This window comes from Ambystoma mexicanum, chromosome 8 (assembly GCF_040938575.1).
Source record: "Ambystoma mexicanum isolate Mex_15411 chromosome 8, UKY_AmexF1_1, whole genome shotgun sequence".
NCBI classification, from domain to species: domain Eukaryota; kingdom Metazoa; phylum Chordata; class Amphibia; order Caudata; family Ambystomatidae; genus Ambystoma; species Ambystoma mexicanum.
Genome location: NC_090929.1, coordinates 1,197,977,918 through 1,198,005,485, shown reverse-complemented (window position 1 = coordinate 1,198,005,485; position 27,568 = coordinate 1,197,977,918). Strand labels below are relative to the sequence as shown.

The following is a 27,568-nucleotide window of genomic DNA, read 5'->3' as shown; positions in this document are numbered from 1 at the left end:
CTTAGACTGAAATTATTTTCAAACACTAATCTGCGTAGATTAAATATTTTTCATATGTGTAAAAATAAATTCAGTTGTATCATTATTTTTAGAAATGTTTGATTTTTAATATATTATGGTGGGTGCTTTTCCAGGGTAAAGGGTATTGTTTTTCCGACATAATTCTTTTAGTGGATTTAGAGTGGTCACGTTTTGATGAACCAGAATTCATTTTACTAACAAGGAGAATGTGCTCATTACAGCTCTGAAATATCCCCTTCCTAAAGTCAAAAGACCTGTAGACACTAGGGAATGACAGGGACACAATGCAGAACACTGTCCAATTCTTGGTGTAACTCACTTGTTAATTGATTCAATCGCAGCCAAGGAATCGTCTTATGGAAGGACTTCCAGTGGAGTACTTTTACTTGTGCATTGAGAAGTCTAAAGCATTCAGAATTAGCTCATGTAAATTAAAGCAACAAGTGGTTCTCATAAACTTGTCCTAAATTGAATGTGCATAGCCAGCCTTTGTCCATGGTCCATTGAAACTGGTCTATATATATCATTGAAGGTGAAGATTACACGAACTGGGAGTCACCGAAGGATACGTAGTAGGACCAGTCGCAACCGCCTAGTATGTATAAGTTTAAATGCACATTTGGACGTACATTGAAATGTTTATATAAAAATACATTAGCATCTCTTGGCAGAATGGCAGACAGCACAATCCACCCAGGTACTTAATTTGGACTGGGGACTGTACTGACTGTCTCTCTGCTGTGGCGCATCCGCCCGCTATGTATTTCTTTAAATTGTCTATGTGGAGCTCTTTGGGCTCTGCAAAATGCATAGAGCACATTAATGTGAGTCTAGCGGGCATAGGAAGTCTAGCCCCGCCTTCTCTAATTATTGCACTACTAATGTAGGCACTGACTGACAGGAGAGGAGTAGTCTCCTCTTCTATCAGTCTGCGTCCTCTGCTTGTAGCGGGCCATCCAGTCGTGTCTCCTTGTGTGTGGGGGCGAGCTGAGGTGCGAGCAGGAGGAAAGTGGAATGTTAATGTGCATATTATGTATATGTAATGTGTGTGTATGTGTGCATGAAAGAGGGGCTTTCTGAGTGATTTTGCATGCATGAATGTGTCCTGTGCAAATGTGTGTAGGTTTTTTAAATGTATACGTTCATGCAACAAGTTGTCTGAATGCTGTAAAAATGCACAGGGAATGAGAGAGTGTGTTTTGTGCAATGTGAGCATGTGTGCGCTATGAGTTTGTGTGCCTGCATTGGGTGTGTGAAAGTGGAGTGGGCCGTGGCCCCTAATTATAGGCAGGAGCTACAGGCAGATTGCAATTTTAATGGACATCAAACATTACGAGTTCTATTTCATAGTATGACTGGCCTACTTTGTTGCAGCCAGTTTGCCTATGCTTTTTTTTTACTGTGCTCTGGTAGTTTTTATTGAGAACCAATGGTAAAGAAAACATGATATGTGATATTTCACAGTAAAACTGCCCTACTTCAGTGCAGCCAGTCTGGCTATATTTTGCTAATGTGGCATGGCATGTTGTACTGGGCATTAAGGATAAAGAAAATGTGATAAGTGTTATTATGTAGCTATACTGGCCTAGTTTGGTGCAGCCAGTCTGGCTATACTTTTGTACTATGTATTTACTGGGCATCATGGGTAATGCAGATATGTTACATGTTATTAATTAGCTAGACTGCCCTATTTTGGTGCAGCTAGTGTGGCTATATTCTCTTACTTTGGCATTGGCATTTTGTAATGTAATGAAGGTAAAACAAGCATGATGAGTGCTACAACACTGTTATGGTGCCCTTCATTAGTGTAGACAGTCTGGATATAGTTTCTTACTGTGGCATGGCCTTTTTCTCTGGGCATCAAGGATAAAACAAAAATGATAAGTTCTATTACATGACTAAACTGGCCTACAATAGTTCTGCCAGTCTGAACATGTTTTCTTTGGGCCACAGCATATTTTTTTTCTGCCGTAGCCAACTGGAGTAATTCTTATTTGGTACTGCTGACAGATATTGGTGCAACCTGCATGGCCATGTATGGGCAATGCCAGCATGAACATCTTTTTTATATTGAAATATATTGTGGGCAAAGGGATCATGAAAATGCACCTGTGCACTGTTGGTGACTTGCAACTATTGGATTTTTTCATGTAAAATTATACAAAACCAATTGAAAACTGTGTGGCTTTGTAGCCAAATTATTTACTGAAAGTGTGATGTAAAAGCACCATTTTAACCCATTATCATTTGAATGTTTCTGCGGGAGAACCCTTACAAGGCCCCCTTGATTGATTCAGGCTCCCTTGCTACGTTTGGTTGCTCCTGCATATTAGAGGCGAACAATGATGCCCCTCCAATTAAAATATTGACCAGCCACCACTGAGCAGAACTGGGGTGATAGACGTGCATCTCTTCAGATTAAAGTCAATCCATGCCGTACTGTTTTGGAGTACTTTAAGTTTCTGCAGTAAGTTGAGGGGCACATTTTGAAACATTACAAATGTGACAATAGATTGCATTACCTATAAACACATTTTCATAAGATTTTCAGGATACGTTTCATATTAAATTTACCATTTGTACGCATTGCAAGACTCCAGTTTCTCCAGCAAACTTGTTTTCCAGTTCGTCATGTTTTTTTATTGAATTGAATAAACCTGAGTGCTGCATGCAGGTTCTGCCAATACAAAGATGATGCATACAAATATCATTAAAAGCACTTACGTTAACTCTCCAGGGACGGCAAGGATGGCCAGGGATCCAATGGTAATGATTTGAATATCAATAATTGTAGGATGCCACGCATTAGGCTGGTTCATCTAGAAAAAAGCAGAACAGAATATTTTTGCACATGCATCATATCTGTGAACTATTATTGACATGTGCATTTCAAATATACAAAGAAAATGAATGTAATCTTGACGCTTGCAGTAATTACACACTCCGGATGACTTGTTCAATACAGCTGACCTTCCAATATGCAGCACAGTGAGTAAACACAAACTCGGGAGAAATGAGCTTGGTTAAATAGCTGTGCACATAAAAAATGGAATACTATGGGCCTCATTCCGAGATTGGAGGTAGCCATGGCGCTATTTGCGCCATGGCTGCCTCCAATACCGGGTCCGGCACCAGTCTTGTTCAATGGGGGACTTACCGGTGCATTCCGACCCTGGAGGGACCGGTAAGTCCCCATTGAACAAACCATTCCCCTTTCCCATTTGAGCCCGCATAGGGCTCAATGGGAATGGGGAGGGCGCTAATAACGGGCTCGCGAATAGCAGGCCCGTTATTAGTGCCCTTGTTCCTTAGCGGGAACCGTAAAGGACGTGTGGTCAGACCACACGTCCTTTACTGTTCCCGCTAAGGGACCTCGGAATTGGGCGGTAAGGGATTACCGGCACCGGTCTCCTTACCGGTGCCGGTAATCCCTTACCGCCCAACTCATAATGACCCCCTATGTATGTGATGTTACGCGTGCGTGCGTGCGTGTGTGCGTGTGTGTATATGTGTGTGTGCATGAGTTTGCGTGTGTGTGTGATTTTGCGTGTGGATGTGTGTGTTTACCTGGAGGCAGACAAAAATCCACATTATCTTCATGGCAATCTTCGACATGCATATTATCAATATGTCCCCATCTGAGCTGTCTTTGAACGAAGATTTGCTGTAGCATATGCTCGATATGAGGCTATAATAAACTCCAAAACTGCAGGCTCGTCTACTTCAGCAATTCTGGATAGAGCAGATAGTGGATTCGGATAATTGGTGATGTTATCTTCCAGGTAGTTTGTAGAGCCAAACATGACCGTGAACGTTTAGTTATTTGGATAAACCCCCAAATGTTAGTATGTCTTTGGGAAGTCAGCTTTAGAGCACTGACATAAATTACCCACGAATAGGAATGGCATAGAATGGTTACATCTCAACTCTGAAGGAATGACCAGCAATATAACAGCTACAGTCCGTTAACATATTTTAGTGGCGAAGATCTTCCCAGTGATTGGGCATTAAAACCCTATCAAACTATGCCATTTGATAATGGGACTATTCTTCCAAGAGGAATGAGGATTAAACCTACTCAATATTACAAATGTGTTTAAGGTTTGACCAAGACATATAAATGCTGGAGGTGAAAGTAGTGACATCATACATCAAATGACATCACAGGAAGTGGCATTGGATGCCCTTTGAACTCCCTGACATCACGGGAAATTACATAATGCTTGTAAAAACCTACAAGAAGCATATAGTATTAAAATAACAAATGATGACTCAAGCAGACACAAGGATGTTTAGTTACCAGCCATATATCAACTAGGGTGTCACCTTGATAAGTCATGGGTGCAGTCCTGCCAAAGGAACATACAGCAGAACTATTATAGGCCACGGGCACTGCCTTTGTAGGTCACTATGGCCTAATGTGGCCAGTTTCTGCCAATCCAAGTCCGTTTGAGCATCACATTCACCAGGTATGGTCATACTATGCATGGTGTAGCTTTCCATGCTCCGGTGCTGCCACTATATCCCATGTGCAATCTCAAATGACCAAGTGATGTCTTGTTATCCAGGTACAGTCATCACATGCAAGGTACAGCCTGACATGTCTGGGTGCTGCTATCATGCTAAGCACAACCTGAGAATCCCCTGCATTGCCACTGTATGACAGTTAATACATCATATGGCTGGTATAGACATGACATGTAAGGTGCAGTCTCATATGTTTGAGTGCTGCCATCATATGATAAGTACAACCTCACATGCCCCAGTATTGTCACCTTATGCCACACAAAGCCTTGAATTCCTGGTTATGCATCATAGGGCTGGTATAGTCACTATACGGAAGGTAGAGCCTTAAAGGCCCAGTCACTGGTATCAAATGTCAGGACCACCCTCAAATGCCCCAGGACTGCCATATCATGCAGGATAATGCCACATATTCATAATATAGCCACCATATGTAAGAAAGAGCTTTATCCAGATTTCTGCCACCAAGTAACAGGGGCATCTACAGATGTGCCGGAACCTTTGCTGTATGGTAGTTACTCTCTCATATGCCTGATATGGTCACAGTTTATAAAGTACAGACCCACATGCCTACATCTTGCCTTCAAATGCCACATGCAGTCTCGAATACTGAAGAACTAACATCCAATCCTCCTACATAAGGCACAACCTCACATTTTCAGGTGGTGAAATGTATGCCAAGTGTGACCTCAAATGTCTTAGTATCGCCATCTGATCCCAGTCAATAAATCTTATACTTGGTATAGCCACCAAATTTAAGATAATGGTCCTCATTACAACTTTGCCGGTCCAGAAACAATGGTGCTGGTAAGCTTGACGGCAACGTTGTTTCCGGACCGGCAAAGTAGAAGTCTGCCGGGCAGGTGCCCTCCCGCCCCGGCAGGTCTGACTTGCTGGGTGTAACGGCACCCACCTGCAGAGTTTCACAGAAGCACCGGCACTGTTATTAACGGTGCTGGTGCTTCTGTGGTACCCCCTCCCATAGAGTCCAGCGGGACTCTATGGGAATGGGGAACAACATTTTACCAGCGCCTGACTTCCTCACCGCTGGGGTTTGAATCCCCCGGTGTTAGCCGCAAGTCAGGCACCGGCGAATCTTTACGGGTCTGGTGGCAACCAGCCGGTATCACCGGCATGGTAACCACCGGTCCCGTAAATAGGCTCACTTTCTATTATGTCCATGAACTCCCATAATATGTAAGTAAACCTCAAATGCCAAAATGTTGAGGTCCTGTGTCATGTGAAGCATCATATACTGAGCACATTAATTTTGTGTAAAGTACAATCTCATATACACAGAGGCTGCCATCATGACGTCTCTGCCCCCACCAAAACCCCCCTTAACTTAAAGAGCCTTGTGGTGCCCAGACGTACCACCACACACAGGCCCCTTCGACTCTTGGCACCACATTTCCATGCTCAGGCAAAGCAAGAGGATCCATGTGCAACGCAGGCCCTGCTCCCAGTTCTGTAGTGTGAGGCACAGGCTCTACTGGAAAGCTGCAGGTGCCCTTCTCCCCTTCCTGCTCACACAACATCATTCATTTCCAGCTGATGCAGTGATGTCTCTTCTCCACTCCCTATACCTTAAGTATCTATTGGGAAGTTTCTTAGTATGTTGGGGTAGGGACAAGAAGGAGGGGACTACTGGAAGGAAAAATGATGTTTTCTAGATTAAGGGCCGGCCACCTGATGTTTTGGACTATGACTCTCATGTTCCATCATCATTGACTATGCATGTTAAGGGTAATGAGGGGTGGGTGTGTTGTCCAAAAAATGTAGCCAACCAAAGGTTGCAGAGCCTATTTATAGACGCATGTTTGTAAAGTAATCTCATGCTGCCCCCTTCAACCTCTAAGTCAAGGTTCCGAAGTGCAGAGTGAAAGGTACCAAATTCAAACCAGAGCAGCGAGAAGGGAAAGCAAGTCTGCAAAAAGAAACTGCATCCATTGACACTAGAAGGCAGCTCATTGGACAGGCACAGATCTGGTACCGACATCTTCTAAAGGAAACAAAAGCATCCCCGGGAAAGACATGTGCCGCCTTACAGTTTCATCGGTATCCACTGGTATTATACTGGCGAACCTGCCTCACCGTCTCTGCCGCCTGACATGCCGCTATTACGATGATATTACGGGTGGGGGAGACGATGTTAAGTTCCCATTCCATAGAGTCCCACTCCGTATGATGTGATTGCCCGAATCACTGGCACCGGTATTACCGGTACCAGTGATTCAGGCATTTCTTTGCCGGTATGGGCCTGATCCACCAGCAGGTCAGGTCTGCCTGGCGATCCGTGTCCCCCACCAGTAAACTTGTGTTTTGCCAATCCGGAAAACATGCTGGTGCCGGAATTACCAGCATTTATTCCAGAACAGCAAACCGGTAATGGGGCCCATGGAGTTTTGCTCGAGGCAAATGAAACCAAGTGCTCCATCACTTTTTGGCAAAACGTTGTCAAAGCGATTGAAAAGCACATTTTCCCTTCACAGATTATTTCGAATGATAATTCCTGCTTTAATCATTTTGTAGGGTTAGGTATAGATATTAATGATAGTCAGATGATCAGTGCTAGAATGCAAACAAACCTCTGAAAAGGCCTTAGTCTAGACTTTTTAGATGCAGACGTCGGTGAGTATAGATCTGAAATGCGGGTATGGGCATTTAATGCGGTAGCACTGTCCTCTATGAAATCCGATTTTTAGCGACAATCTACCTTTGTCCTTATTTTCAAAAGGGAGTTCTTTCATCATCAGCATGTCACTAAACGGGAAATCTAGTACCAGGTGGTAACTGCAAACTCTTCAGACCATCTATATGTAACTCCCTAGTAGATTGGCAGGAAAACCTTTATTACAGGTCAATAGGAATACTGTTAATCAATGCGCATTGATTAGGAATGAACCCACCTGGCCTTTAAAGACCAGCATAGCGCCTTCGATACCATCAGTAGGAGCAAGCTAGGGTCTGTGCTTTCAGGGATGTGGATCAATCGCTTTGCTTAAATATAACAAACTAAGCGCATCATGTGTTTGGCCATATTTCGTACGTAAACAACTCAAGTCAGGATTGTAGAGGTGTCTTCATGATTTAGAGTCATGTGGACCCTTTAGTGATTCCCCATTATGGAGTTCTACACAACTCCATCCGGGAAACGCAGTACTCTATGTGAGATAATATTTCATGGGAAATACCACATCCGGTAATGCCTTTATATGGAAGTAAATACTTTCACACAAAGCAGGCAAATTCTTCGAGTATGGGGTTCTCAACCTAAATATAGTGTGGGTGGTAAAGCATGTGTAAATACTGCATGTTTTTTACCATTATTTCTATAGCCATGATAAGACCCTAACAGCCTCAAGCCAGTTTTGCTGGTGCAGTGAAAGTGCCAGTAATAGTGACGGTAATACCGACACCAGCACTTTTACTGCACCGGCAAAATACAAGTTTGCCATTGGGGGCACTGATTTACCTCCTGTCAAGAGCTGGAAGTAAATCTTGCCCCCACTGACAAAATAATGCCAGCATTACTGGCACCGGTAATTCATTTACCTGTAATTTCCGGCAATCCCCTCCATGGAGTCCAATGGGACTCCATGGAATGGGGAATTACTTACCTTACAAGCACTCGCAATCTGCCAGTAATTCCAGCAGACAGAGTGTGGGAAAGAGCCAGACATGGGAAGGATTGATCTCTTTCCAAACATTTCTGATGGAAAACAGATTTGCCAGGGCAGAGATCTAGAACTCTATTTTATGTTATACTTTAATATTTGCTAACTACTCCAGTGAAGTACCTGGGATGTCCCAAAGTGGGCCATACCAGTTTTCATATTGCGCTCTTCAAGAGAGGAAAGTTTTGATTGTTCCAAAGAGCAAATCCCCTCTAACTTCTGAATAATGTATATGATTTATTTTTGTAGAAATCATGGGCTTACAGTCAGTGTACCTAAAATCAAGACTGATCATTGGATGTGAGATGGTGTTCAAACATAGGTTCACACTGTCCAATGTATCCCTGGACCACCCAGTATGACTATTTGGGGATGAGGGGCAGATTCATGATAATCTGTGATGGCCCAAAAATGTGTCAAAGCGAGGACTGCAGTCGACCAGTCTAGTGGAGCATCTCTATAATCGAGTAAAAGGCTCTGTTTCACATCCCCACCCAATTGCTTGAAGGGATACATCTCATGTTTTACTGAAGATTATGTTCTACAAAGTTTGTTTTTATACTGGTGTAGGCTGGGTAAACCTGTTACCCGATTTTTAACTTTTCGAACCTGTGATGAGGGTGTGACACAAAATAGATTGTATGCCATTACATGGCTGTCCTATGGTAATCATGGAGATGAGATCCTTGATCTTGCATCCTTGTTCTTCAACAGAGGTTCCATCCAATGGAATGCCAAAGGTGTACTGACAGAAAAGTTTAAAGAAAGTAAGGCTATGGCATGATTGATAAGAATAGGGAGCAGAACATCCGTAGTAGCTTGCTTACCTGTGATGTCACTATCCAGATGGGCCCCTACATTCATTTTGTCCCCACCTATCTGGATAGAATGTTAATGACAAAATAAGATTATGACAGATAGATTTGGTAAAGGAACAGCCTTCCAAATGCATATGTCGATCATTCTGTGTACAATTTGAGAACTTGGATTATGATAGAGATACTATTTATTTAATAGGACTTGATATAGTTTCACTATATACGAACATCCCGCAACAGGAGGCACTCAATACTGTGGAAGAAGTGCTATTGACAAGAACAGATAATGATCCAGTACCCACATCATGTATTATGTGGTGTATCGAATTGGCTCTCACTCGTAACTATTTTGAATTCAGAGGGGTTTTCTACCAGCAAATAGTGGGAACTGCCATGGGGGCTAACATGACGCTAATTCTTGCTAATCTGTATGTCCAGTTTTTTTTAAAGCAATTTAACTATGTACATAACCCTTTTGACCAACACACATTAGCCTGGTCCCATTACATAGATGACGTCCTAGTCATTTGGAAAGGCTCTGTTGAAAAAGCTAAAGAATTTCTAGAGTGGCTAAATACCCTCAATAGAAATTTGAAATTTACAATGACGGTAGAGCAAGACTCTATCAATTTTAATAAAGCGCTTTGGATTAAGGCGCTATATAAATTAAAATAAATACAAATACAAATACAAATGTTCTCGATTTTACCTTGTACCATGATGAAGGCAAATTATTAGCTAAACCTTTTCACAAAACTACAGAGAAAAATTACCAGAGTCACCATATTAAGCATTTTCATGATAACTTGCCATTTGGACAGTTTTAGAGGCTTAAACGCAATAGCACTCGTTCAACATCTTATGAGGAGGAAGCATGACATCTAAAGAAAAAACTCAGAAGAAGAGGATACCCTAAGAAGCGCATTAAAAATGAAGCCAAGCAAGCCTCTTATAATAACATGGCTGCCCTCCTGGAAAGAAAACAGAAAAAACATGGAGGACAGATTAGTATGTGTCAATACATTTGTTAACCATAGTTTGGCCATTCAGAGCATCATCTTAAAAAAATTGAAAATATTTAAAACTACTAGTTCCAATCTAGATACTCCACTTTTTGCATGCAAAAAAACGACCTCCATCAGTAACTGTATCAGTCACAGTAAGTTAAGAACCAGAACTATACCGACGGCGAGCATAACTAGCCAATGGGGTTTAAACACCATCACGGGACACTACCCATGTGGACATTGCACTATATGCAAAATGACATCTAAAACTAAAGAGATAGATGTTGGTATCAATAAGGCCTGGATACAAAAAGATTTTTCTAATTGCAATGCTGATCACGTGGTCTATATGATCACTTTCCCCTCTGGATTACTTTACATAGGAAAAATAAATAGAAAAGTAAAGACGCACATAATTGAACATCAAAGCCGCTTGCAATATAAGGTAGTACAAGCCCTGATGGTCAAACACTTTATGAAGAAACAGCATGGTTTTTAGGAATTCAAATGGACCGTACTTATGGTGGTCAGAGGTGAAATTAAAACCATAAGAAACAATAGACTACTCCAAAAGGAACAATAACTCATTTATAAAACCAAAAGTGATATTAGAGGACTTAATGAAGCCATAGAATGGCATAAAATTAGATCAGCCTAGCTCTACACTACTGTTGAGCCATTGTAATCTATGTCTATTATTATTATACATAGACTCAATGGCGTAATTTTCCTAGCCTATACTACTTGGTTGACGATGTATTAGGAAGTTAATGACTCAGACCCACAACTTACTTAGTTGTTTATTTAGTTTGAATGTAGATCCAATATCTTTTTCGAATCTATGTCTATTATTATACATAAGACTCAACAGCGTAATTTCCTAGCTAATACTACTTGGTTGACGATGTATTAGGAAGTCAATGACTCAGACCCACAACTTACTTAGTTGTTTATTTAGTTTGAATGTAGGTCTAATATCTTTTTCGAATCGATTCGAACACACTGTGCCATGTTTATACAGGGGAGTGGGCACAGACTGCTTTCCAATATGGCCACCATGGGTTTATGGGTCCATTTTCGTTTTTTTCAGTGTTTTGAAATGCCTGAACATGTGTACTAAAAACAAAAAAAAAGGTGTAGTAAGTCTCGTGACTGTATCATTAAGGTATAGGCTGTTTCCCTCTCCAAAGTGTTTATCGGTTTCTTTGGATCTTTTTCGACCCACCGGGGAGCCATACTAAAAATCAAAGAAGGCCGAGTAGGTGACGCGGGTTTAGCATTAAGGCCTGGATGCATGGAGCAGAAGTAGGATGGAGCTTTCATTCCTGTTGTAGTCACCGCAAATTCTACACAAATGTTGATAAGCCCTACATTTTGGCTTATACTGATGCCCATAACTAGTTTATAGTCGGGTGTTTGAGATAGGAGCCAACTAAAATAAACTAACAAACTCAGTTTAGAAAATCGCCTTTTTTGAAATATGATCTTGGATGGCCGATGTAAGCCTTGGTAGATGATAGTTGTGATGAGGCCAATGAATGCCATAGTAATACGCATGCTGATATGCTTTGTTAGTAGATTGCCTAAAATAATCCTGCCCCCGATACCTTGATGATATTTCGTCTTTGGAACAATGTATTATACTTTGGAGATGTGGTCCTACGCTGGGTTCTTCTAAAATATACTTGAAAAATAAACACAAGGTAAGCATCACTATTACAAAACGAGCGCCTTTCGGCTTGAAAGTGTAGCAATCTTATATATTGAAAACTATAGCGTGTACTTTTTACCTGACAGAGAACACGTCTCTCCGGCTGAAGAGAGACTTTTTTTAGACCACAACACTCTAGCAAAGCCTTTCCAGTCTAATTCAACTAGAGTGACTGAGAGTGTACCAAATACTAAGGATTAACTGTTTTCATGCTTGCTACAGGTAAGCGCATTCAAACTAACTTAATAAGAGGACGTTTTTTAAGAGAGAGCAAAGCCACCCAGTTTTCATACTGAATATGTAGTCTTACACAATTTAATTGTATACTGTAGAGTAAATGGACAATTTTTGGACTGCTATTTGACGAAGGATTATTCAAGATCCCTGATCGGCCCCTAAAGACTACAGCCACTCAACAGGCGAGGTAATGCTTTTTTCCTTATCTCAGCACAAAATAGATATTAATGCTTATAGGTTAAATAGCAATACTAGCTAACACCAATTTTTATGCTTTTGTCAACAGGCATCCAGTCTTCATGCACTACTAATTGTGAAGCAGGGAAGATCAAAAGAGATCTCCTTTAAAGTAACAGTCACCCCACTTTACCCCTATGAAGAAGGTTCCGTACTCAAGTAGTGAATAGAAACATGTCGAGATAGCAAGATCCAGTTAACTGTTTGTACTAGAACAGTATATGTATCATCCAAGATATAACCACAGTTGAACAGTATATTCATAATCTGTCCTGAGGTTTTTTGATGTCATACCTGCATGTTTACAGAATACCTGCAAACTAATTACAGGAACTTTTTGTCACTAACACTTTATTTTAAAGTCTTTTTATGCTATGTTTAATTGCATGTGATGCATACCATTTTTGTTTAATTTTGTTTTTAACGTATTGTTTTGAATCAATTGATATTTTTCTTAAAATGTATTACTAGTATGGATATCCTGTTGCGATCTGTTTCTACCTTCTATTGATATATACTCCCATACCAAGGTAGAGACCTCACTACCTTTATAGTGAGCATTGGAATTCCCCCTATTTATGTGCAATTCCATTGTCCACCTCACCCAGTTTGAAGAATGTGTAATTTTTCATTTATTATTTTATTATGCATTTATTAAGAACTTTGCACCAAAGCTCTGTACAAAATACCACTTAACAGTACCAGAAAAACAGTACGATATCATGAATCGAAAGCAAAGAGCAGTTCAAAAGTGAAGAAGATTCCTTTTTAGAGCAGACCAGAACACAGGCTAAGAAGACAGAAAACGAAGAGAAAGAGGGAGGTGGTCTAGTGTAAGGGAGCAAGTAGAGAAAAGAACAAAACCGACACTGAGCACAAGGAGGACGAGGAACATGTAGAAGGAAGATAGATTGAGAGCGAAGAAGGGAGGATAGAAAGATACAAGAGAAGAAAGATATGGAGAAGCAAGAGAAAATTATATTTAAGACTACTGTGAAAGGACAGCCTGTCAAGAAAAAGTGAAGATGAAGAAATAGAACCCAGGGGGGAGGGAACATAAAAGTTATACCGAAGAATTCAAAATAGATCTACGAGGAGCTAAACGTGATACTGGAAGTCCAAAAAGGACAGAAGAACAATCAAGAAAAAATGAAAGATGAAATAAGTAGCCTAGTTGCTCCAAAGGTAAAAACGATTCTTGCCTTATGGATATTAAAGAGATGAAACCGGCAAGAACGTGAAAGTAGAGAAATATGATAGGAAAAGGAAAATTCTGTATCAAAATGAAGGCCCAGATTATGGGCAGTGCAAGAGATGCGAAGAAGAGAAGGAGGAAAGGAAATAGAAGCAAGTGAAGGAGGAGGAGGAATAGTAGTTGGAGGAAAAAAGAGAACATCAGTCTTAGCGGAATTCAGAACAAGAAAATGGTAAGTCATGCAGGTTTTATTTGCCAAAAGACAAGATGTCAAAGTATCATGGATTTTGGGAGTGAAAGAAGAAAAGGAGGGGAACAGCCGAGTGTCATCAGCATAAAAGTGATGAGGCAATCCAAATGAAGAAATAGTAGAAGCAAGAGGAGAAGTGTAAAAGAAAAGGACCCAGAACAGAATATTGAGGAACCCCGTGAAGGAGAGAGACAGTGTCAGAAGACTTCTCAGCCCATGATACCGAGTAGGTGAGATTAGACAAATAAGAACAAAACCAGAATAGAACCAATCCAGAGAACCCAAAAGATGAAAGGGAAGACAAAAGTAAAGCATGATCCACCGGGTCAAAAGCAGCAGATAGATCAAGTAAAATTTAAAAGAATAATGAGCTCACATTGTAAAGTGATTAAGTGCTAAATTGACATTTACTTTGTAATTGTGGTTTTAATGATATATCACTAGTGTATCTGAAAGTATAATGAATGTATGTGGAAATGTTTGAATGAAAAAGGTATTGAGGGATGTGTTTTTGGCATATGGAGTCCAACTCTGTTGATATAATTTCTAATGTGTATATAACTGTATGTGTACAATAAATATAACGCTACCACGATTGAAACGATAGTCAAATGTCATCTCTGGTCTAGATGTCTGGCACAAGGCCATCATCTCATCTGCTGTGGTGGCATAGGTAAATGTTGGCATATTGCAATGTTGTGTAACATGCATCACACCACTGCCATATGGAACGCATTGTCTTCATTGTTTTGGAGGGTATGCCCAGCACGGAAACCAGTCCTTCAGGTCCTTGAAGGCCCGGTGTGTTTTCTTAGAGGTCTTGATATGTGCAGGCTTGTATTACTGCATTGGGGCAATGAGAGGTTGGCGCACTCAGGTCAAGACTCACAAGGTCTCTGGGTATCTGAAGGCCGATGAGAAATGAGAGTATGGCATTTGACTCTGGGCTCATATACACACATACAAGTTGTCCTGACTTCCACGTACACCTGTACTCACCAAAGTAATCTCTTGAGGCCTCTAGGGCAGGCATTAATTCTCATCGTGGTTTATTGTACAGTGGTAGTTTATATAAGCAGATCATGATCAATGTTCTTACTCAATGAATGTCCATTAATGGAGCCATGCATTTAATATGGGTCCTGCCCATGTGTGCTTGTTTCAATTCTGGAGGACATGTTCAAGCAATGTGTACCTAGGTTTGTGTCTGGTGTGTATTTTACATACCTATGATGCAGATCCTGATTGCCTCTTGGTTGACCATTATTTGTGACAGGCACCTGTTTGGTACAATCATAGAATGCTGGTTGAAACCTTGAAACCAGAAACGGGCGTGTGAAGTGGAAGCCCCCCGCGTCATGCACCAAATGATGCTAACAGTGTGATGCATCCTTAGGTTCCAGAGAGCCTGCTTGCAGGCTGTGCATATAGACGAGCACAGCCACAATATTAAGAAATCCCCAAATGGGCTCGACCATACTCGTGACATTGATGATAGTGTACTAGTACCGCTGGAAGTCTATCTAGTTGGCCCTGTCGGCCAATAGAGCAAGGTTTTATAGAATCTGGCTGGTGGTCGTCAAGAAAATAGGACTGTGTGAGAGCAGAAAATATCCATAAAAAAGCCAGATCTCAGGCGATGGTCAGTGGTCGAGTGCAGGGTATGGAACAGGGCAGTATGTAGAGGGAATGCGTCGGTGCAATGATAATCCCCCTTGAGCGACTGGCATTCAAGCACGCGTGGCAAAGGACTAGCAATGGGTTGGAAGAAGGTCTGGAGAAGGGAAGGGGAGGAATAGGGAGTGTCGAAGTGGTAGTTTGTAGAAGTTTAGGACACTGCTCAAGAATATTATACCAGTCAGCCCAGGGAGATGTATAGCAAGCTGTTGTTTAGTATGTTAGTTGTGTGTTATAAAAGTTAGAAGGTTTGCATCGATTAACCAAGAAATTCTAATAAAGATGAAAGCATGCTTTCTATTGGAACTAAAATGTGGAACAAACAGATTTAAAAAGAAAAACCGCTACTTAAGCCAAATAAAAAGCATTCGGGCCCCATTTAATGAAGAAACATCATTCATAGATCATGCATTCCTCTGCAAGGAGCAAGGAACGCGACAATGCAACTGTATTACAACTACATTCAACAGAAGCCACTCAGATTATTTTTCCAGTTACATAATCTCTGGGGTGACCTATAAAAGCAAACATCAACAGTGCACGTACTGTGTTTACCCATTAGAGAACAAAAGTCGGTGTTTCGAGGTCAAGCAGCTTATGGCATTAGGGGTTACCTTTCACTTAAATATATTTCTCTCTTTCCACAACCATTAGCACATTACATTCCCTCCTTTTCCTTCCCTCTATCTTTGTTCTCTTACTTGTAGCAGTCAGCTAACTGAGTTATAGCTCATAACAGCAGGTCTTATTTCAGGAATCCACTGAAATCCTGTGTTATGGTGTCAGATCACTCGTGCCACCTTCAATGAGGCAAGTACAGAGGCTACACCCTAGCAGCTGGACCCCATTCACGCCAAGTCATGTGGACCATTCTTTGAGTCTGACTAGATATTATTTTGCCTGGGACCCTGTTGGGAGTCCCTACAATGGAGGAGGCGGCCTTTGTGTTAGGGCAAATAATTCTGAATCGCTGATGATGTCAACAATGAAAGCTCTTTTAACTATTTTTTTTGTGTTGGCAGATTAGGCTCCTCCTTTAGACTTCTGCTGAGCCCTGGCTCTTCTTTGGTCCCCGGCTGAGCTCTAATAAAACACCCATTTTACACCGTCCAATTTTCAGAATATACAGTAAAATATGTCCCCACCAGTCCATGGTCATCTGTCATTCCTCCTGACGGACACTCCGTGCCAGAAGCTCAGTAGCAGTCTGATGGCCCTGACACACACTGGGTGTGGTCTGGTGGTAACACTGAAGCCATGCATGAAGTTCATATGTGTGCCAGAAGATAGAGTACAGGCAATAGGGTCCTAGACGGACCCCAAAGGTGTGCCTTCTGATTAGGACCTATAGTGATACAATTTGCACCCCATACCTGTCTTCTATACAAGCTCTGGGTTTTTCCCTATTTTCGTCCTTGGTCCAAACTTCTCTTTTTTTTCTTCTCACTCCTAGTCAGGATGAACTGCAGGCTGCTCTTTCATGGCACAGTGTTCCTACTGCAACGCCTGGAACTGTTCTCACTCAAAGACTAACTCTCTTTTAAAATCTCTCACAATGCAGCTCGACACTTAGATATGCCTTCCTATGCCCTTTCCCAGAACAAGCACACCATGCACACACACTTGCGCCCATCCCTCGCTAAATTTCACCGCACCCTCTCCAGTCATGGCACACAGCTAATCCTCACATCACCAAGTCACATAAACACCAACATGTTTCCATCATTTAAGTTCAAGCTCTATCATCTGCCATGCAACCCCAAAGTAGCTTAAAGCTTAAAGACAGTTGTTCGTAGTAGCCGGTGAGTGTCTTGCCATTGCACTGGTGCAAAAATCAGCGATGCATACCAGCATAACATGTGCACACTTCTAGGAAATGCAGTATACTACCAGCTCCAGTAATCCAGGATGCTACAAGTCGTTTAGTTCCTGCATGACTACCCAGTAAATCCCCAGTTTGCCAACTCCCAATGTGCTCTAGGTTTCGCAATCCCAGTTTTGAAAATATGTTGCCACTTTGACCATCCCAGTATGCTTCTATTTTTTCCAACCTCACTTTATTTCCAGTTGGACAATCCTAGTAAACTCTTACAACCTCAATGTAGGCTCAGTTTTCACTATCTAGTACTACGAAGACTGCACCTATGTTGAAAGATAATGAATCAAAGACGCCAGGCTTGTGACTGATTTATTATCGTCTCACTGGATGCTGCCTGGAACCTGTCAGAATGTAAATGTTTTGCTGCTCATCTAAGCTTCTTGGTGAGTCAATATGACACTGAATAGCAGAGACGCATGCAGGAAGCAGCAAAGCCACTCTGGAGCAGAGGGTTGCAGTAATAACCAGTGAGCCACAGCGCTTCTTGACTCCATCTCTCAGGGATTCTCCAGTCTACCATACTTTTAAGACAGTCTCCATGGTGACCATCATTTGGTCATACACGTTTGTGTGTGTTGCGCATCATATCATTTCTGCTGTACCAGTCCTGACATGGCTGTTGAAAGCAAACAGACCTCTTTCACATCTTGTCCAAATGAAATTAATACCTGCTATATGCCTCTTGCATTTCTCATCAAGCAATTATGAAGGAGCACCTGCAGGAAATCCTACCCACCTACCTCCTGTATATTGTTAGTCGAAGACTGCACCATGCTTGACACCAGTAGTTTTGACCATACCACAGCGAATATTCAAAAGAAGGTACCCTCTGAGAAAACCTTATCAAATGTATTCCTGAAGAGATGACAATCTGAGGGAGGAACTCCCTGAAGAAATATGAAAATGAGAGAAAGAGGAGCTGGTGACGTCATGAGAGATGAACGTGACATATGGAGAAGACTGGCTGAAGAGAATGCATGGATCTTATAGAAACTAACAACAAAGTAAAGAATTGAGTAAACTTTCATATGCGAAAAGAAGATTGCATGTGTGTAACACACTGCAGAAAATGCAAGCCGTTCAATAACTGTACAGATGCGCAATGTAAGTAGACTAAGTGATCTTAGAAGCTGGCTATACATAGTGAATAGACTGCAGGCAGAGCCGCCATTTGATAGAAATTGGACATTGGTGTCATGAATTCATTAAGCTCGAACTCATGGAGAAGGAAAGTCGAGAACTGTGTTTTAGCTGAGATCAAGGATACGAATGGTGAGGCTGTTTGGCCTAGTATCAAAGTCAAGGCAGCCAAGGCGGTTATCTAACCTTGAAGGCGGTGAACATGAGACACAAATTATTCCTTGTTAAGGTGCAAAGAAAGAACACCAGGCATGCCAAGTTTTATTCATTTAGGACATTTAAATGTTGCAAAATGGTCCAAATCATGGTCGCCCATCACGTGGGCCAAGGATGGAAATAGAGTTGGGCAAGGAGTTCAAGAAGAAACGCTAGGGCGTGCTCGCCCTCCCTTATATTATCGTAGACAAGAATGCACTGCAAGGCCAAGTTCAAAGACAATATTCATGGCAGAAGGCATCGGTGATGAGAGACATTGGGCTACTTGGGTGGGGAGGTAAAGTCAAGTCCACCTCCTGACACCTGGGTATGAGCTTACATGCTCCTAAATGAAACAAATGTTCTAGACCTGGCAAGAGTGTGCCAAACAATTGTAAAGGTCCACATAACAAAGGGACTTATAGTTTGAGAGCCAATGATATACTGTGTACTTAATAAGTGTAGAAGATGACTTGCAGTAGAGGTGGGCATAAGTTGTCCACTTGACAGTAGACATCCAATTATAATCCCAACCCTTATAGAAAGTATACTTAGATGTTCCTCTTAAGTCGATCCCAACTCTACGTAGGTTTTTCTCAATTGGCACGTAGTATGACATCACGTATGACAACTTTTTAGTATATAAATATGTTTTTATGTGAAATTAGCCGAGCGCTCGAGCGAACGTCTGCTGATGTCTGTTGTAACTCCCTGTTTTAAACAATTGAAAATAAAACAGCAAACCTTGCCATTTTCCTGAGTTGGTTCAATTATTTGGTGTAAGAGTTATTCTGCATCCCATCCATTGTATGTGTGCTACCTAAAGGGCTCTAAACACACAACAATAAAAAAAAATCAAAATTGCATCCCAAGCCTATTGTCAACGTTGAAAGTTATGTGGAAAGTCAGAAAAACTCTAGAAGTTTAATAACAAAAACATAATGTCCACTCGATGGAATAAACTGTAACCATTAAGTAACCTTGTCAGTGAGAACTCATTTAAAACAACGCAATGAGGATATTCAAGATGTTACGTCCCAAACCCTGACACCCACCATTGCAGTGCACCACTGGGATTTGGACATGCAGCTATGCTCCCAGTGTAGCTCCCTAGACCAGGCTCAAAGGAACAGCTCCCCACATATGCCCTTGCAGCATAGCCGCCTTGCTCTGCCCGACATAGACACTCTCAGCAATAGGCCATTCGGTGTGGCCTAATGCTTGATCCAGACCCTGAAACACAGCCCCTGCATCAGGTGCTAATGTAAAGGGAATTTATAAGTGTCCTCCTGCACATTTATTTGCCACAGGCTCCAGTTGTGCCCTTTCCACACTATTTTATATCTTCTCTGCGCTACTTTCCCCATAGTAACCTCACCAATGGAAGAGCTTTGCATTTTAGACCGTATGGGATTCAGGCGAGTCGGGAAACCAGGCAAGGGGAATAGTTCTCATTTAGGTGTGCGACGGTCATGGGATTATTATTATTATTATTGTATTTATTGAGCGCAGACCTAGTTTGCGAAGCAACGCAACGCGGTACAGATGTATACAACAATACAGATACATAACGGAGCGCTTTAGAGAGATATTGTAACAAATCAACCTCCAGGACACCAGTGGTCTAGGGATGAATATCATTTTGTAAACCATCAATCAGCCCCACACCTCTAGTACACCAGAAGGGATCCAAACAGATTGGAAACACAAGCAAATTATAAACCTCCATGACCAATTTTGGTAACGTGGATGGAATGGCAGGCTTATCTCCGAAAGGTTGTGGATCATTGGTTAGTTGCACTACAGCGAAAATACAATCTATTACCCAATGATGAAAGGGACTGATATACAAATATCTACTTTACTATTATCACAACCGACAGTTCTAGCACATTACAAAATACAACCCACCCTGCAAAGGAATGCAGAGGACAAAAAGTTACAAAGAAGAAAAAGGGATGCACTCTGGATACTGACAGGAGGGTAGTCAGGTTAGTAATTAATTGCAATAGTTCAAGGATACTTGGTTTCAACACAAAGTCAGCAATGGGTTATAAAATGTGACTGGGGGCCTTCAGAGAAGGAGTAGGGGCACAGAACCAAAATGTACCTTGGGCTGTTTGAGTTCTTGGTGCTGGACAGGCTCGAGTCAGTTTCAGGGTACTTTGCAGCTTCTGCAACAGAGTTCAAGATGGGAGACAGTTGCAGCTGTCAGGCTGCGGGCAGTTCGGCGAGCAAAGCTGGATGGATAGCTGCAGGCTGGCCTACATGGCGGCTCATGGTCAGGAATCGCTGTCTCAGTGCTGGTGAGCAGTTCTGAAGTAATGATTGAGGCGTCTCAGATAGCTTTAGCGACTGCGGCGTAACAACAGTCAGTTGTAGATGGAGGGGCTTGACTAGCTTGAAAAATGTCCTTTAAGGTGGACGTTGGTAGATTCGTGTTGATGCACTCCTCCTCGTTTCTTCACTGGGCTCATGTCGTCCATAAGAGAGTGTTACAGGCAGCTGCCTTGTCCTTGGTTTGCTTCAGAGACTCTCTGGCACTTCTCCCACCTAGGAATCTTGCTGCAGAGCCTAGCAGGGCACAGTGTGTGCTTGGTGGATACAGGTTTTGTTGCTGCTGGATGGTACTCTGGATTTGGTGTCTCCCTCTGTTTCCTGGGAGATGTTTAGGGGAGGGATCTTGCTTCTCTCTTGGAGGTCCTGACCTTCCTTTACTGGCAGAAGATGTAGGCAGACTGTACCTTCAGCCAGGGTCTAATGATAAGTTATTCCTTCTGCTTCTGGTGAAGCCTTCAGATGATCTGCCTAAAGATGGGCTCGGCCCTCTTTTAAAGCCAAATGGACACAGGGATTTGTGTAGGCTGAGTATACATTAATGAACCAATCCTGGTTCCCAGCCAACAGTTTCCTCTATGTGTGAGGTCATAACCAGAGTGCTTTTCAACATAAAAGGTTAAAGGGGTAAAAACATGCACTACTACGTCCCACTCATCTCCCTGTCCGTTGTGGATCAAAGGGTCTATCTGGTTAATGGAGCTCTCTGGTTCCTGATTAAAGCGCCAGGTCTCCTTAAAGCTGCATTAAGACCAGACTTTCTGGCTCCCCCAAACCACATTCTCATAGGGGTTTCAGTAGTCATCCCTGCAGGGGGACTCTGGTCCCCCTGCAGGGATGAATACTGTAATAGATGCAGTCCCAAACATGGCATTTCACTCTCAATCGATACTGAGGGTGGGAGCTGGCTTCAGGTTGACACAATGAATATGAAAGGGTGTTGGGGTTTCCTGTCTCCTTTGTAAGCCTCTACAGCCAGGCCCCATGTGGGCCTGTTTGAATTAAACTTAGAATGTGAATGCTGCCACCAGCTGCAGGGTGGATCCATAGAGCCTTTGTTAATTAATTAGGCTGGCCATGGCAGGGGGAATGTCTGGCCCTGCCCTTCTGGAGATACATTGTGTACTCCCCTTGTCAGATCCAAACTAAATATGACAGGGGGGACTGCGCATTTAGGTTGTATCCACGCAGAGTGCACGGATCAATGAGTATGTCATGCAGTAAGCATAGCAAAATGTGTGCAGATTAGCCCCACATATTTTCCAGAGATTATCTGCCATCAATCAATTACATTTAAAAGTTCAAAAAAGCCCAGGCGATGGTGGAATTCCTCACAGGTATAGAACCGTCTAGATGCATAACAGAGTGCTTCTCAGAGGTAACAACAGAACAGATACACTGCAGGGGGTAGGATACAGGGGTGCACAGAGGAGGGGTACATCTGTACTGGGTGGTGGGGAGGAGAGTGGCAGTAGGCATCTAGCGAGTCAGGTGGTGTGAGAGGCAACATGATGTTCTAGGTCTTGAGGAGGTAAGACTCATTGAAGAGGTGGGTCTTGAGTACTTTTCTGAATTATACAAGTGTGGGGGCGATTCTGATGTTGACTTGGAGGAGGTTCCATAGTCTTGGGGCAGAGGCAGAATAGGCTTGTTTTCTGGCCATTTCCTTTTTGCTGTGGCAGATTTCAAGTCTGTACGTGTCCTGTCTTCCGGTGGTGCACTGTCCACTGGAGATGCTGAGTTTCTACACGAGTTAGCTCAGTGGGAGCTAGTGACAGTGAATGAGGACCAGGCTAATGTTGTCATATCTGCGTAGACCCTTGATGAGGCATGCAGCCACGTGTAGGACACTTCTCAGGGGCACAAGGGGGAACGACAGTAGGCCTTTGCTGAGTGCATTATCCCCATCCAGGTGGGATAGGACCAGTGTTTGAACAGTGGATCTAAAGCTGTCCAGAGGGAGGAAAGGCTTAACCTCATACAGGAGGGAGGGCTGATACCAAGCTTTCTGAGTTTTCTTAGCTATGTGTATCTTCAAGGAGAGGTGTTTGTCGATGAGGAACCCGAGGAACTTGGTGCAGGAGGTGAACTCGGGTGTGAAGCCCTCAGAGTTCATGATTGATAGCCAGTTATGTATGTCTGGGTGTTCAGTGTTGTTGGTGAGCAGTAGGAATTCGGTCTTGGAATGGTTGAGCTTCAAGTATGCACTGAACCTCCAAAACTGGACCAGAGAGAGGCAGTTTTTGAGCCTATGGGATCAACAGTCAATACAAAGCCAATGTCTCAGGTATAAGAGTCCTTATTAAATAAACAGTAACTGAGGGTTTTATGTTAAAAGAAGTCACATAGTGGTAATTAAATAAATATAATTTACATCCGGGAAAGGGTGCTCAGCCAATCAGGTGGCTGGAAACAAGGGCGAGAACTGCCAGTGTCCCCGCCACGGTCCTCCAGCCACCAAGCTCTTGCCCAAGCGCAGCCACCTTGTTTTCCCTAGTTCGCCCCATGCCCTCCTTGTCCCCTCTACTATCTAGCCCTGATCCACAAGACATCCCACATCACCCCCAAAACTCCTTACCCCTCATTTACATGCTTGGATGGGGCTCCCATGCTTCTCCATCATGCCATTGCAATAGAAAAAGTAAAGAGGAGTGTGTCCCTATGTAATTGCTTTGGGGGTGGTCATCTTGTGTGGTTTTTTCTGTTGGAGATTGGGCTCGCGCAATACACATGGAGCCCATCTTCCGTGGAAAGAAAAGGAAAGAAAAGGAAACTATTTGCATCCTGGACAGAGCCCTGGGGTTGGAATAGCTGTCACCCCTGATTATCGAGACATGCAGGGTCAGTAACGGCCCCAAGCATCTCAGGCTGGCAGAGCATTACTGGCCCAGTACACTCCCCATGGTGGGAGTGATAGCTATAATCAGTCTCTACAGGACCAGTCCTTCCTCTTTCTCTTAAAGTCAGTCCAACTTGAGAGTTAACAGTCACTCACTGTCGTTGGTGTCTTAGAACTTTCCTTTACTTGCTGGGATTTTGTTGAAGTTGTCAGGAAGTCTTGCTTCAGCTGTGGTGCCCTTCATCATCTAAACATGGGCAAAGCATCAGACTCTTTGAGGGCTTAACAAAGATTGCTTTGAGCCCAGGGGTTGTTAGGCTAAATTAACTTTGTGATGGTCACAAAGCTGCCTGGATACTGCCCATCCACTAAGTTGTACATTTCTCCAGGCACAAGTGTTTCAACAAGTCCTCCCACTTACTACCCTTTGTCTTTACCCCTCTTCCTTATCTTATCTTATCCCCTTCCTCATCTCTGGTATTCACATCCTCTTTCACCTCCTGCATCACAATTCTCATCTCCTCCTCGATGATCAACCAGTATCTGCTCCCCTCCTCCTCCAACCCCTATATATTTACTCATCTTGACTTCTCCTCCAGCCTCCTCTCCTAATGATCCTCTTATCTCTCTGAAGAATGAGTACTCTTTGCAACAACTAATCTGCCACACCTTTCTTTCACTTTAATATTCTTGCCCTTGCTGATCTTATTAACCTCTTCTATTTTAGCTCCTCTGACTTTATTTGCTATCTCCAGTTCCTCCTTACTGCTCCCCTTAACCTCATCCTCTGCCTTTACCGCTCCTCTTCATCTCCTTCTGCTCTTTACTGCTCCTCTTAAGTGCCTCCATACTGCTCCTCCTAACCTCCCTATTGTCATTACTGCACCTCTTCACTTCGCCCACCTTCTTTCAGTCTCTGTCCTGATTGTTGACTTCCAGGCACTGACCATCACCTCAAGCCTTCAACTCCTTACGCCCACCCCTATCCTTTCCTTCTTCCCCTTTTTATACCCTAGTGGGTTTGCCCAAGAATCTTGTAATTGAAAAATGTATTTCAGCCGGTTGTGAATTATAAGCTAGTTCTGTGGCTCGAACTTGCTTTGTTTGAGAGGCTCCATGACCTGAGACTACAACTGTTTTGGCTGTGATCTGTAATCTGAAGTCTTTGCAGCAGCAGGCATAGAAGGCCTTGTGGCACTCTAAGCTCTCCTTGACAATGGGTGAAATCAGTGAGGTCCCTTGCACTGTGCTGGCTGCCACGTACACCAGCAGTCTGGGTTTGTGTGAACATGTGGGAATGGCCACTGACACTAAATTTCTGCTCCTGCAAAACCACTCTGCTGGGCTCAAATTCTTTGGCTTGGGATGACATACAGCAGCGGGTCTGCAGCCTGGTGAGAGCAAGGGTTCAGATTTCTTTCCAAACAGGTCTATCTCCTTTATAGGATTGACAAGTCTCTCTCGAATGGTGCAATCAGAATTGCCTCCCCCTAAGTATGCACAATGTACCTTCCGTGAGTAAAGCAAGTGGTCTTCCCACTAACTGGTCAGTGACTCCCAGGGGCTTCTGGGGTGATCAAGCAAAGCAGCTGCGGATGGAATAGTTAACCTGGGGATACACCACATACCTACGTATGTGGGGATACACCACCACAGGGTATGAGCCTTTAGGGGAACCCCAGCCATCTGTTTTAGCCCCACGTGAGACATTCACAGCGGTAAAGCCTGCGGAAGGCACTAGCAATTCAAACATTGCTAGTAGAGCAAAGAACTTTTCCTGTACTAGTCTGGCTTTAAAAATAGTGCTAGTCAACACCCGTTCCTTGGCTAAGAATGCATTTGAAGTTGCTGATTACATACTGATGAATGATGTAGATATTATGCTTATTACAGAGACCTGGATTAGTAATACTAATTTACATGTCCTGCAGCTTGCTACTCCAGCAGGATTTAAAGTCTTGCACATTGACCGTGAGGGTCAGAGGGGTGGGGCAGTTGCTATTATTTTTAACGATAGCTTTAACTTTTATGTTTCTAGTACTCCCTCCATCAATTCTTGTGAAGGCCTTCTAGCTAAACTTCACTTCAGTCCCATTTTCACCCTCAGTCTCCTTGTACTCTATCGTCCTCCTTCTGCCCTACCTGATTTTTGTGAACAACTTTTGGCCTTTTTGGGCCCTCATATTAAGCCCATGGGCCTAATTACAACATGGCGGTCCGGGAACTACGGTACCGGTAAGCATGCCGGTACCGTAGTTCCTGTATCGCCATACTATGAGCTGTGTACGCGGGTGCCTGTCAGCCTCTCTAAGCACAGTGAGCAAGGGTTCCACTTCTGGATTACTCTGGGTAACATATGGTGAAACCCCAAGTCCCTAAACATATATGCAAACGTTCTAGGAGCTCCTCTGCCGAAAATGAAGACGGCCAAATAACCTAGCCTCTGGGTAGGTTCCCACTCGGGAAGGTCTGCTACCGCCACGTTTTAGCTCACTGTACCTTCCACGGGGGAGAAATATCCTTTGGCATATCAGTTTGATCCCACCCACTTGGGCAATCCAGCACTGAAATACTAGGCAATTCTCCTTTAGACAAGAGTACCAACAGTAACCCCAGACACGTGTTTCAGCCTAGACAGGCCTCATCAGGGATTTGAAGCTGTGCCTTTCTAGGCACAGTGGGCAAGGGGTCAATGTCTGGATTACCCTGGCTAAGAAGGTGTTAAGCCCATGGAAGATGAGAGAGGGACAGACATTAGTGTGTCCAGCTATTCCTGCATTGCAACTTTCACCCACTCAAACTGATCATTGTAAAGAAAAGCCCTTGCAGCATCTTTCGAATCATTGGTATTATTAAAGCCATATGTGACAATGTTAATAATTTAACAGATATATCATTACATGTAACAGGGGCCTAGTAAAACTGTTGCCTATAGAGGCCAGGATGGCCAAATGAATTGAAAGTAGGCCTTTATATGGGATCTGATTATCTAAGCCAGCAATCTGCAACCTGAAACTCTACAGATGGACTTTGACTCCCATGATCCCTCACCATTGACTGGTTGGGTATAAGGGAATATGTGGACCTGAACACCTGAAATAACAATGTTTGCTTACTTATGTTCTGGATGGAACACATATCACTATGTAAAGCTCCATCCTCACTCTGGAAGTATTGTCACTTTGGTATCAGTCAACCAATGATTCAATATCTGCCCAGCAGTAAAGCATGTGAAGACCAGGGGAAATGGTTGGTGAAGGCAGGAGAAGCTGCTAATTTGGTAGAGCTCTCACGCAGGAGAAAAGGGGCTGACTGCTATTTGATACGTGATGTGTTACTGTTTCAGTGATTATGCATGGCCTTAAATAAACTCAATAGTATTGCTATTGTGTAAAGAATATTCATTTAATAACAGTGTACTAGATGTGAGGGAATGTTTTGGAATTAAAGATTTTATATACTCTACTTGCACATTACCCAATTGTAATATTGAGCAGATACTGCCTGCTTGTGCGAGGCGAGCCTTTAGAGTTTACTGCGCAAGTCCCTGTAATTAAAGCTTTTTGCTAAGGGTTCAGGAATGCTCACTTTCCGTTCTCTCACTTCTGAGGTGTTTCCCCTTTGGCATATGCAAGTGTGTTTAGGCATTAGCAGACATTAGTCATCATAATTCGAGCATCCTTGCCTCCCTTGGAGGAGTGTGAATCTTTAAGGAGCATATTCACTGTGAATAACAGTGTTACGATATGATGACCTCCCTGATAACACTAACTAACATGAAAGAGCGCAGCTGGTATCAAAGGCTTGTACAATGAGTCTTTGTT

General features: G+C 42.9%; 1 protein-coding gene across 1 annotated transcript in view; it reads right to left on the bottom strand.

Moving 5' to 3' along the window:
- ASAH2 (N-acylsphingosine amidohydrolase 2) overlaps nucleotides 1-27,568 on the bottom strand; it is a 475,375-nt gene that overhangs the window by 238,911 nt on the left and 208,896 nt on the right. Inside the window, exon 13 of the mRNA XM_069612073.1 lies at nucleotides 2,746-2,840. Coding sequence (XP_069468174.1) covers nucleotides 2,746-2,840 — 95 coding nt within the window. The remainder of the gene's footprint in view (nucleotides 1-2,745; nucleotides 2,841-27,568) is intronic.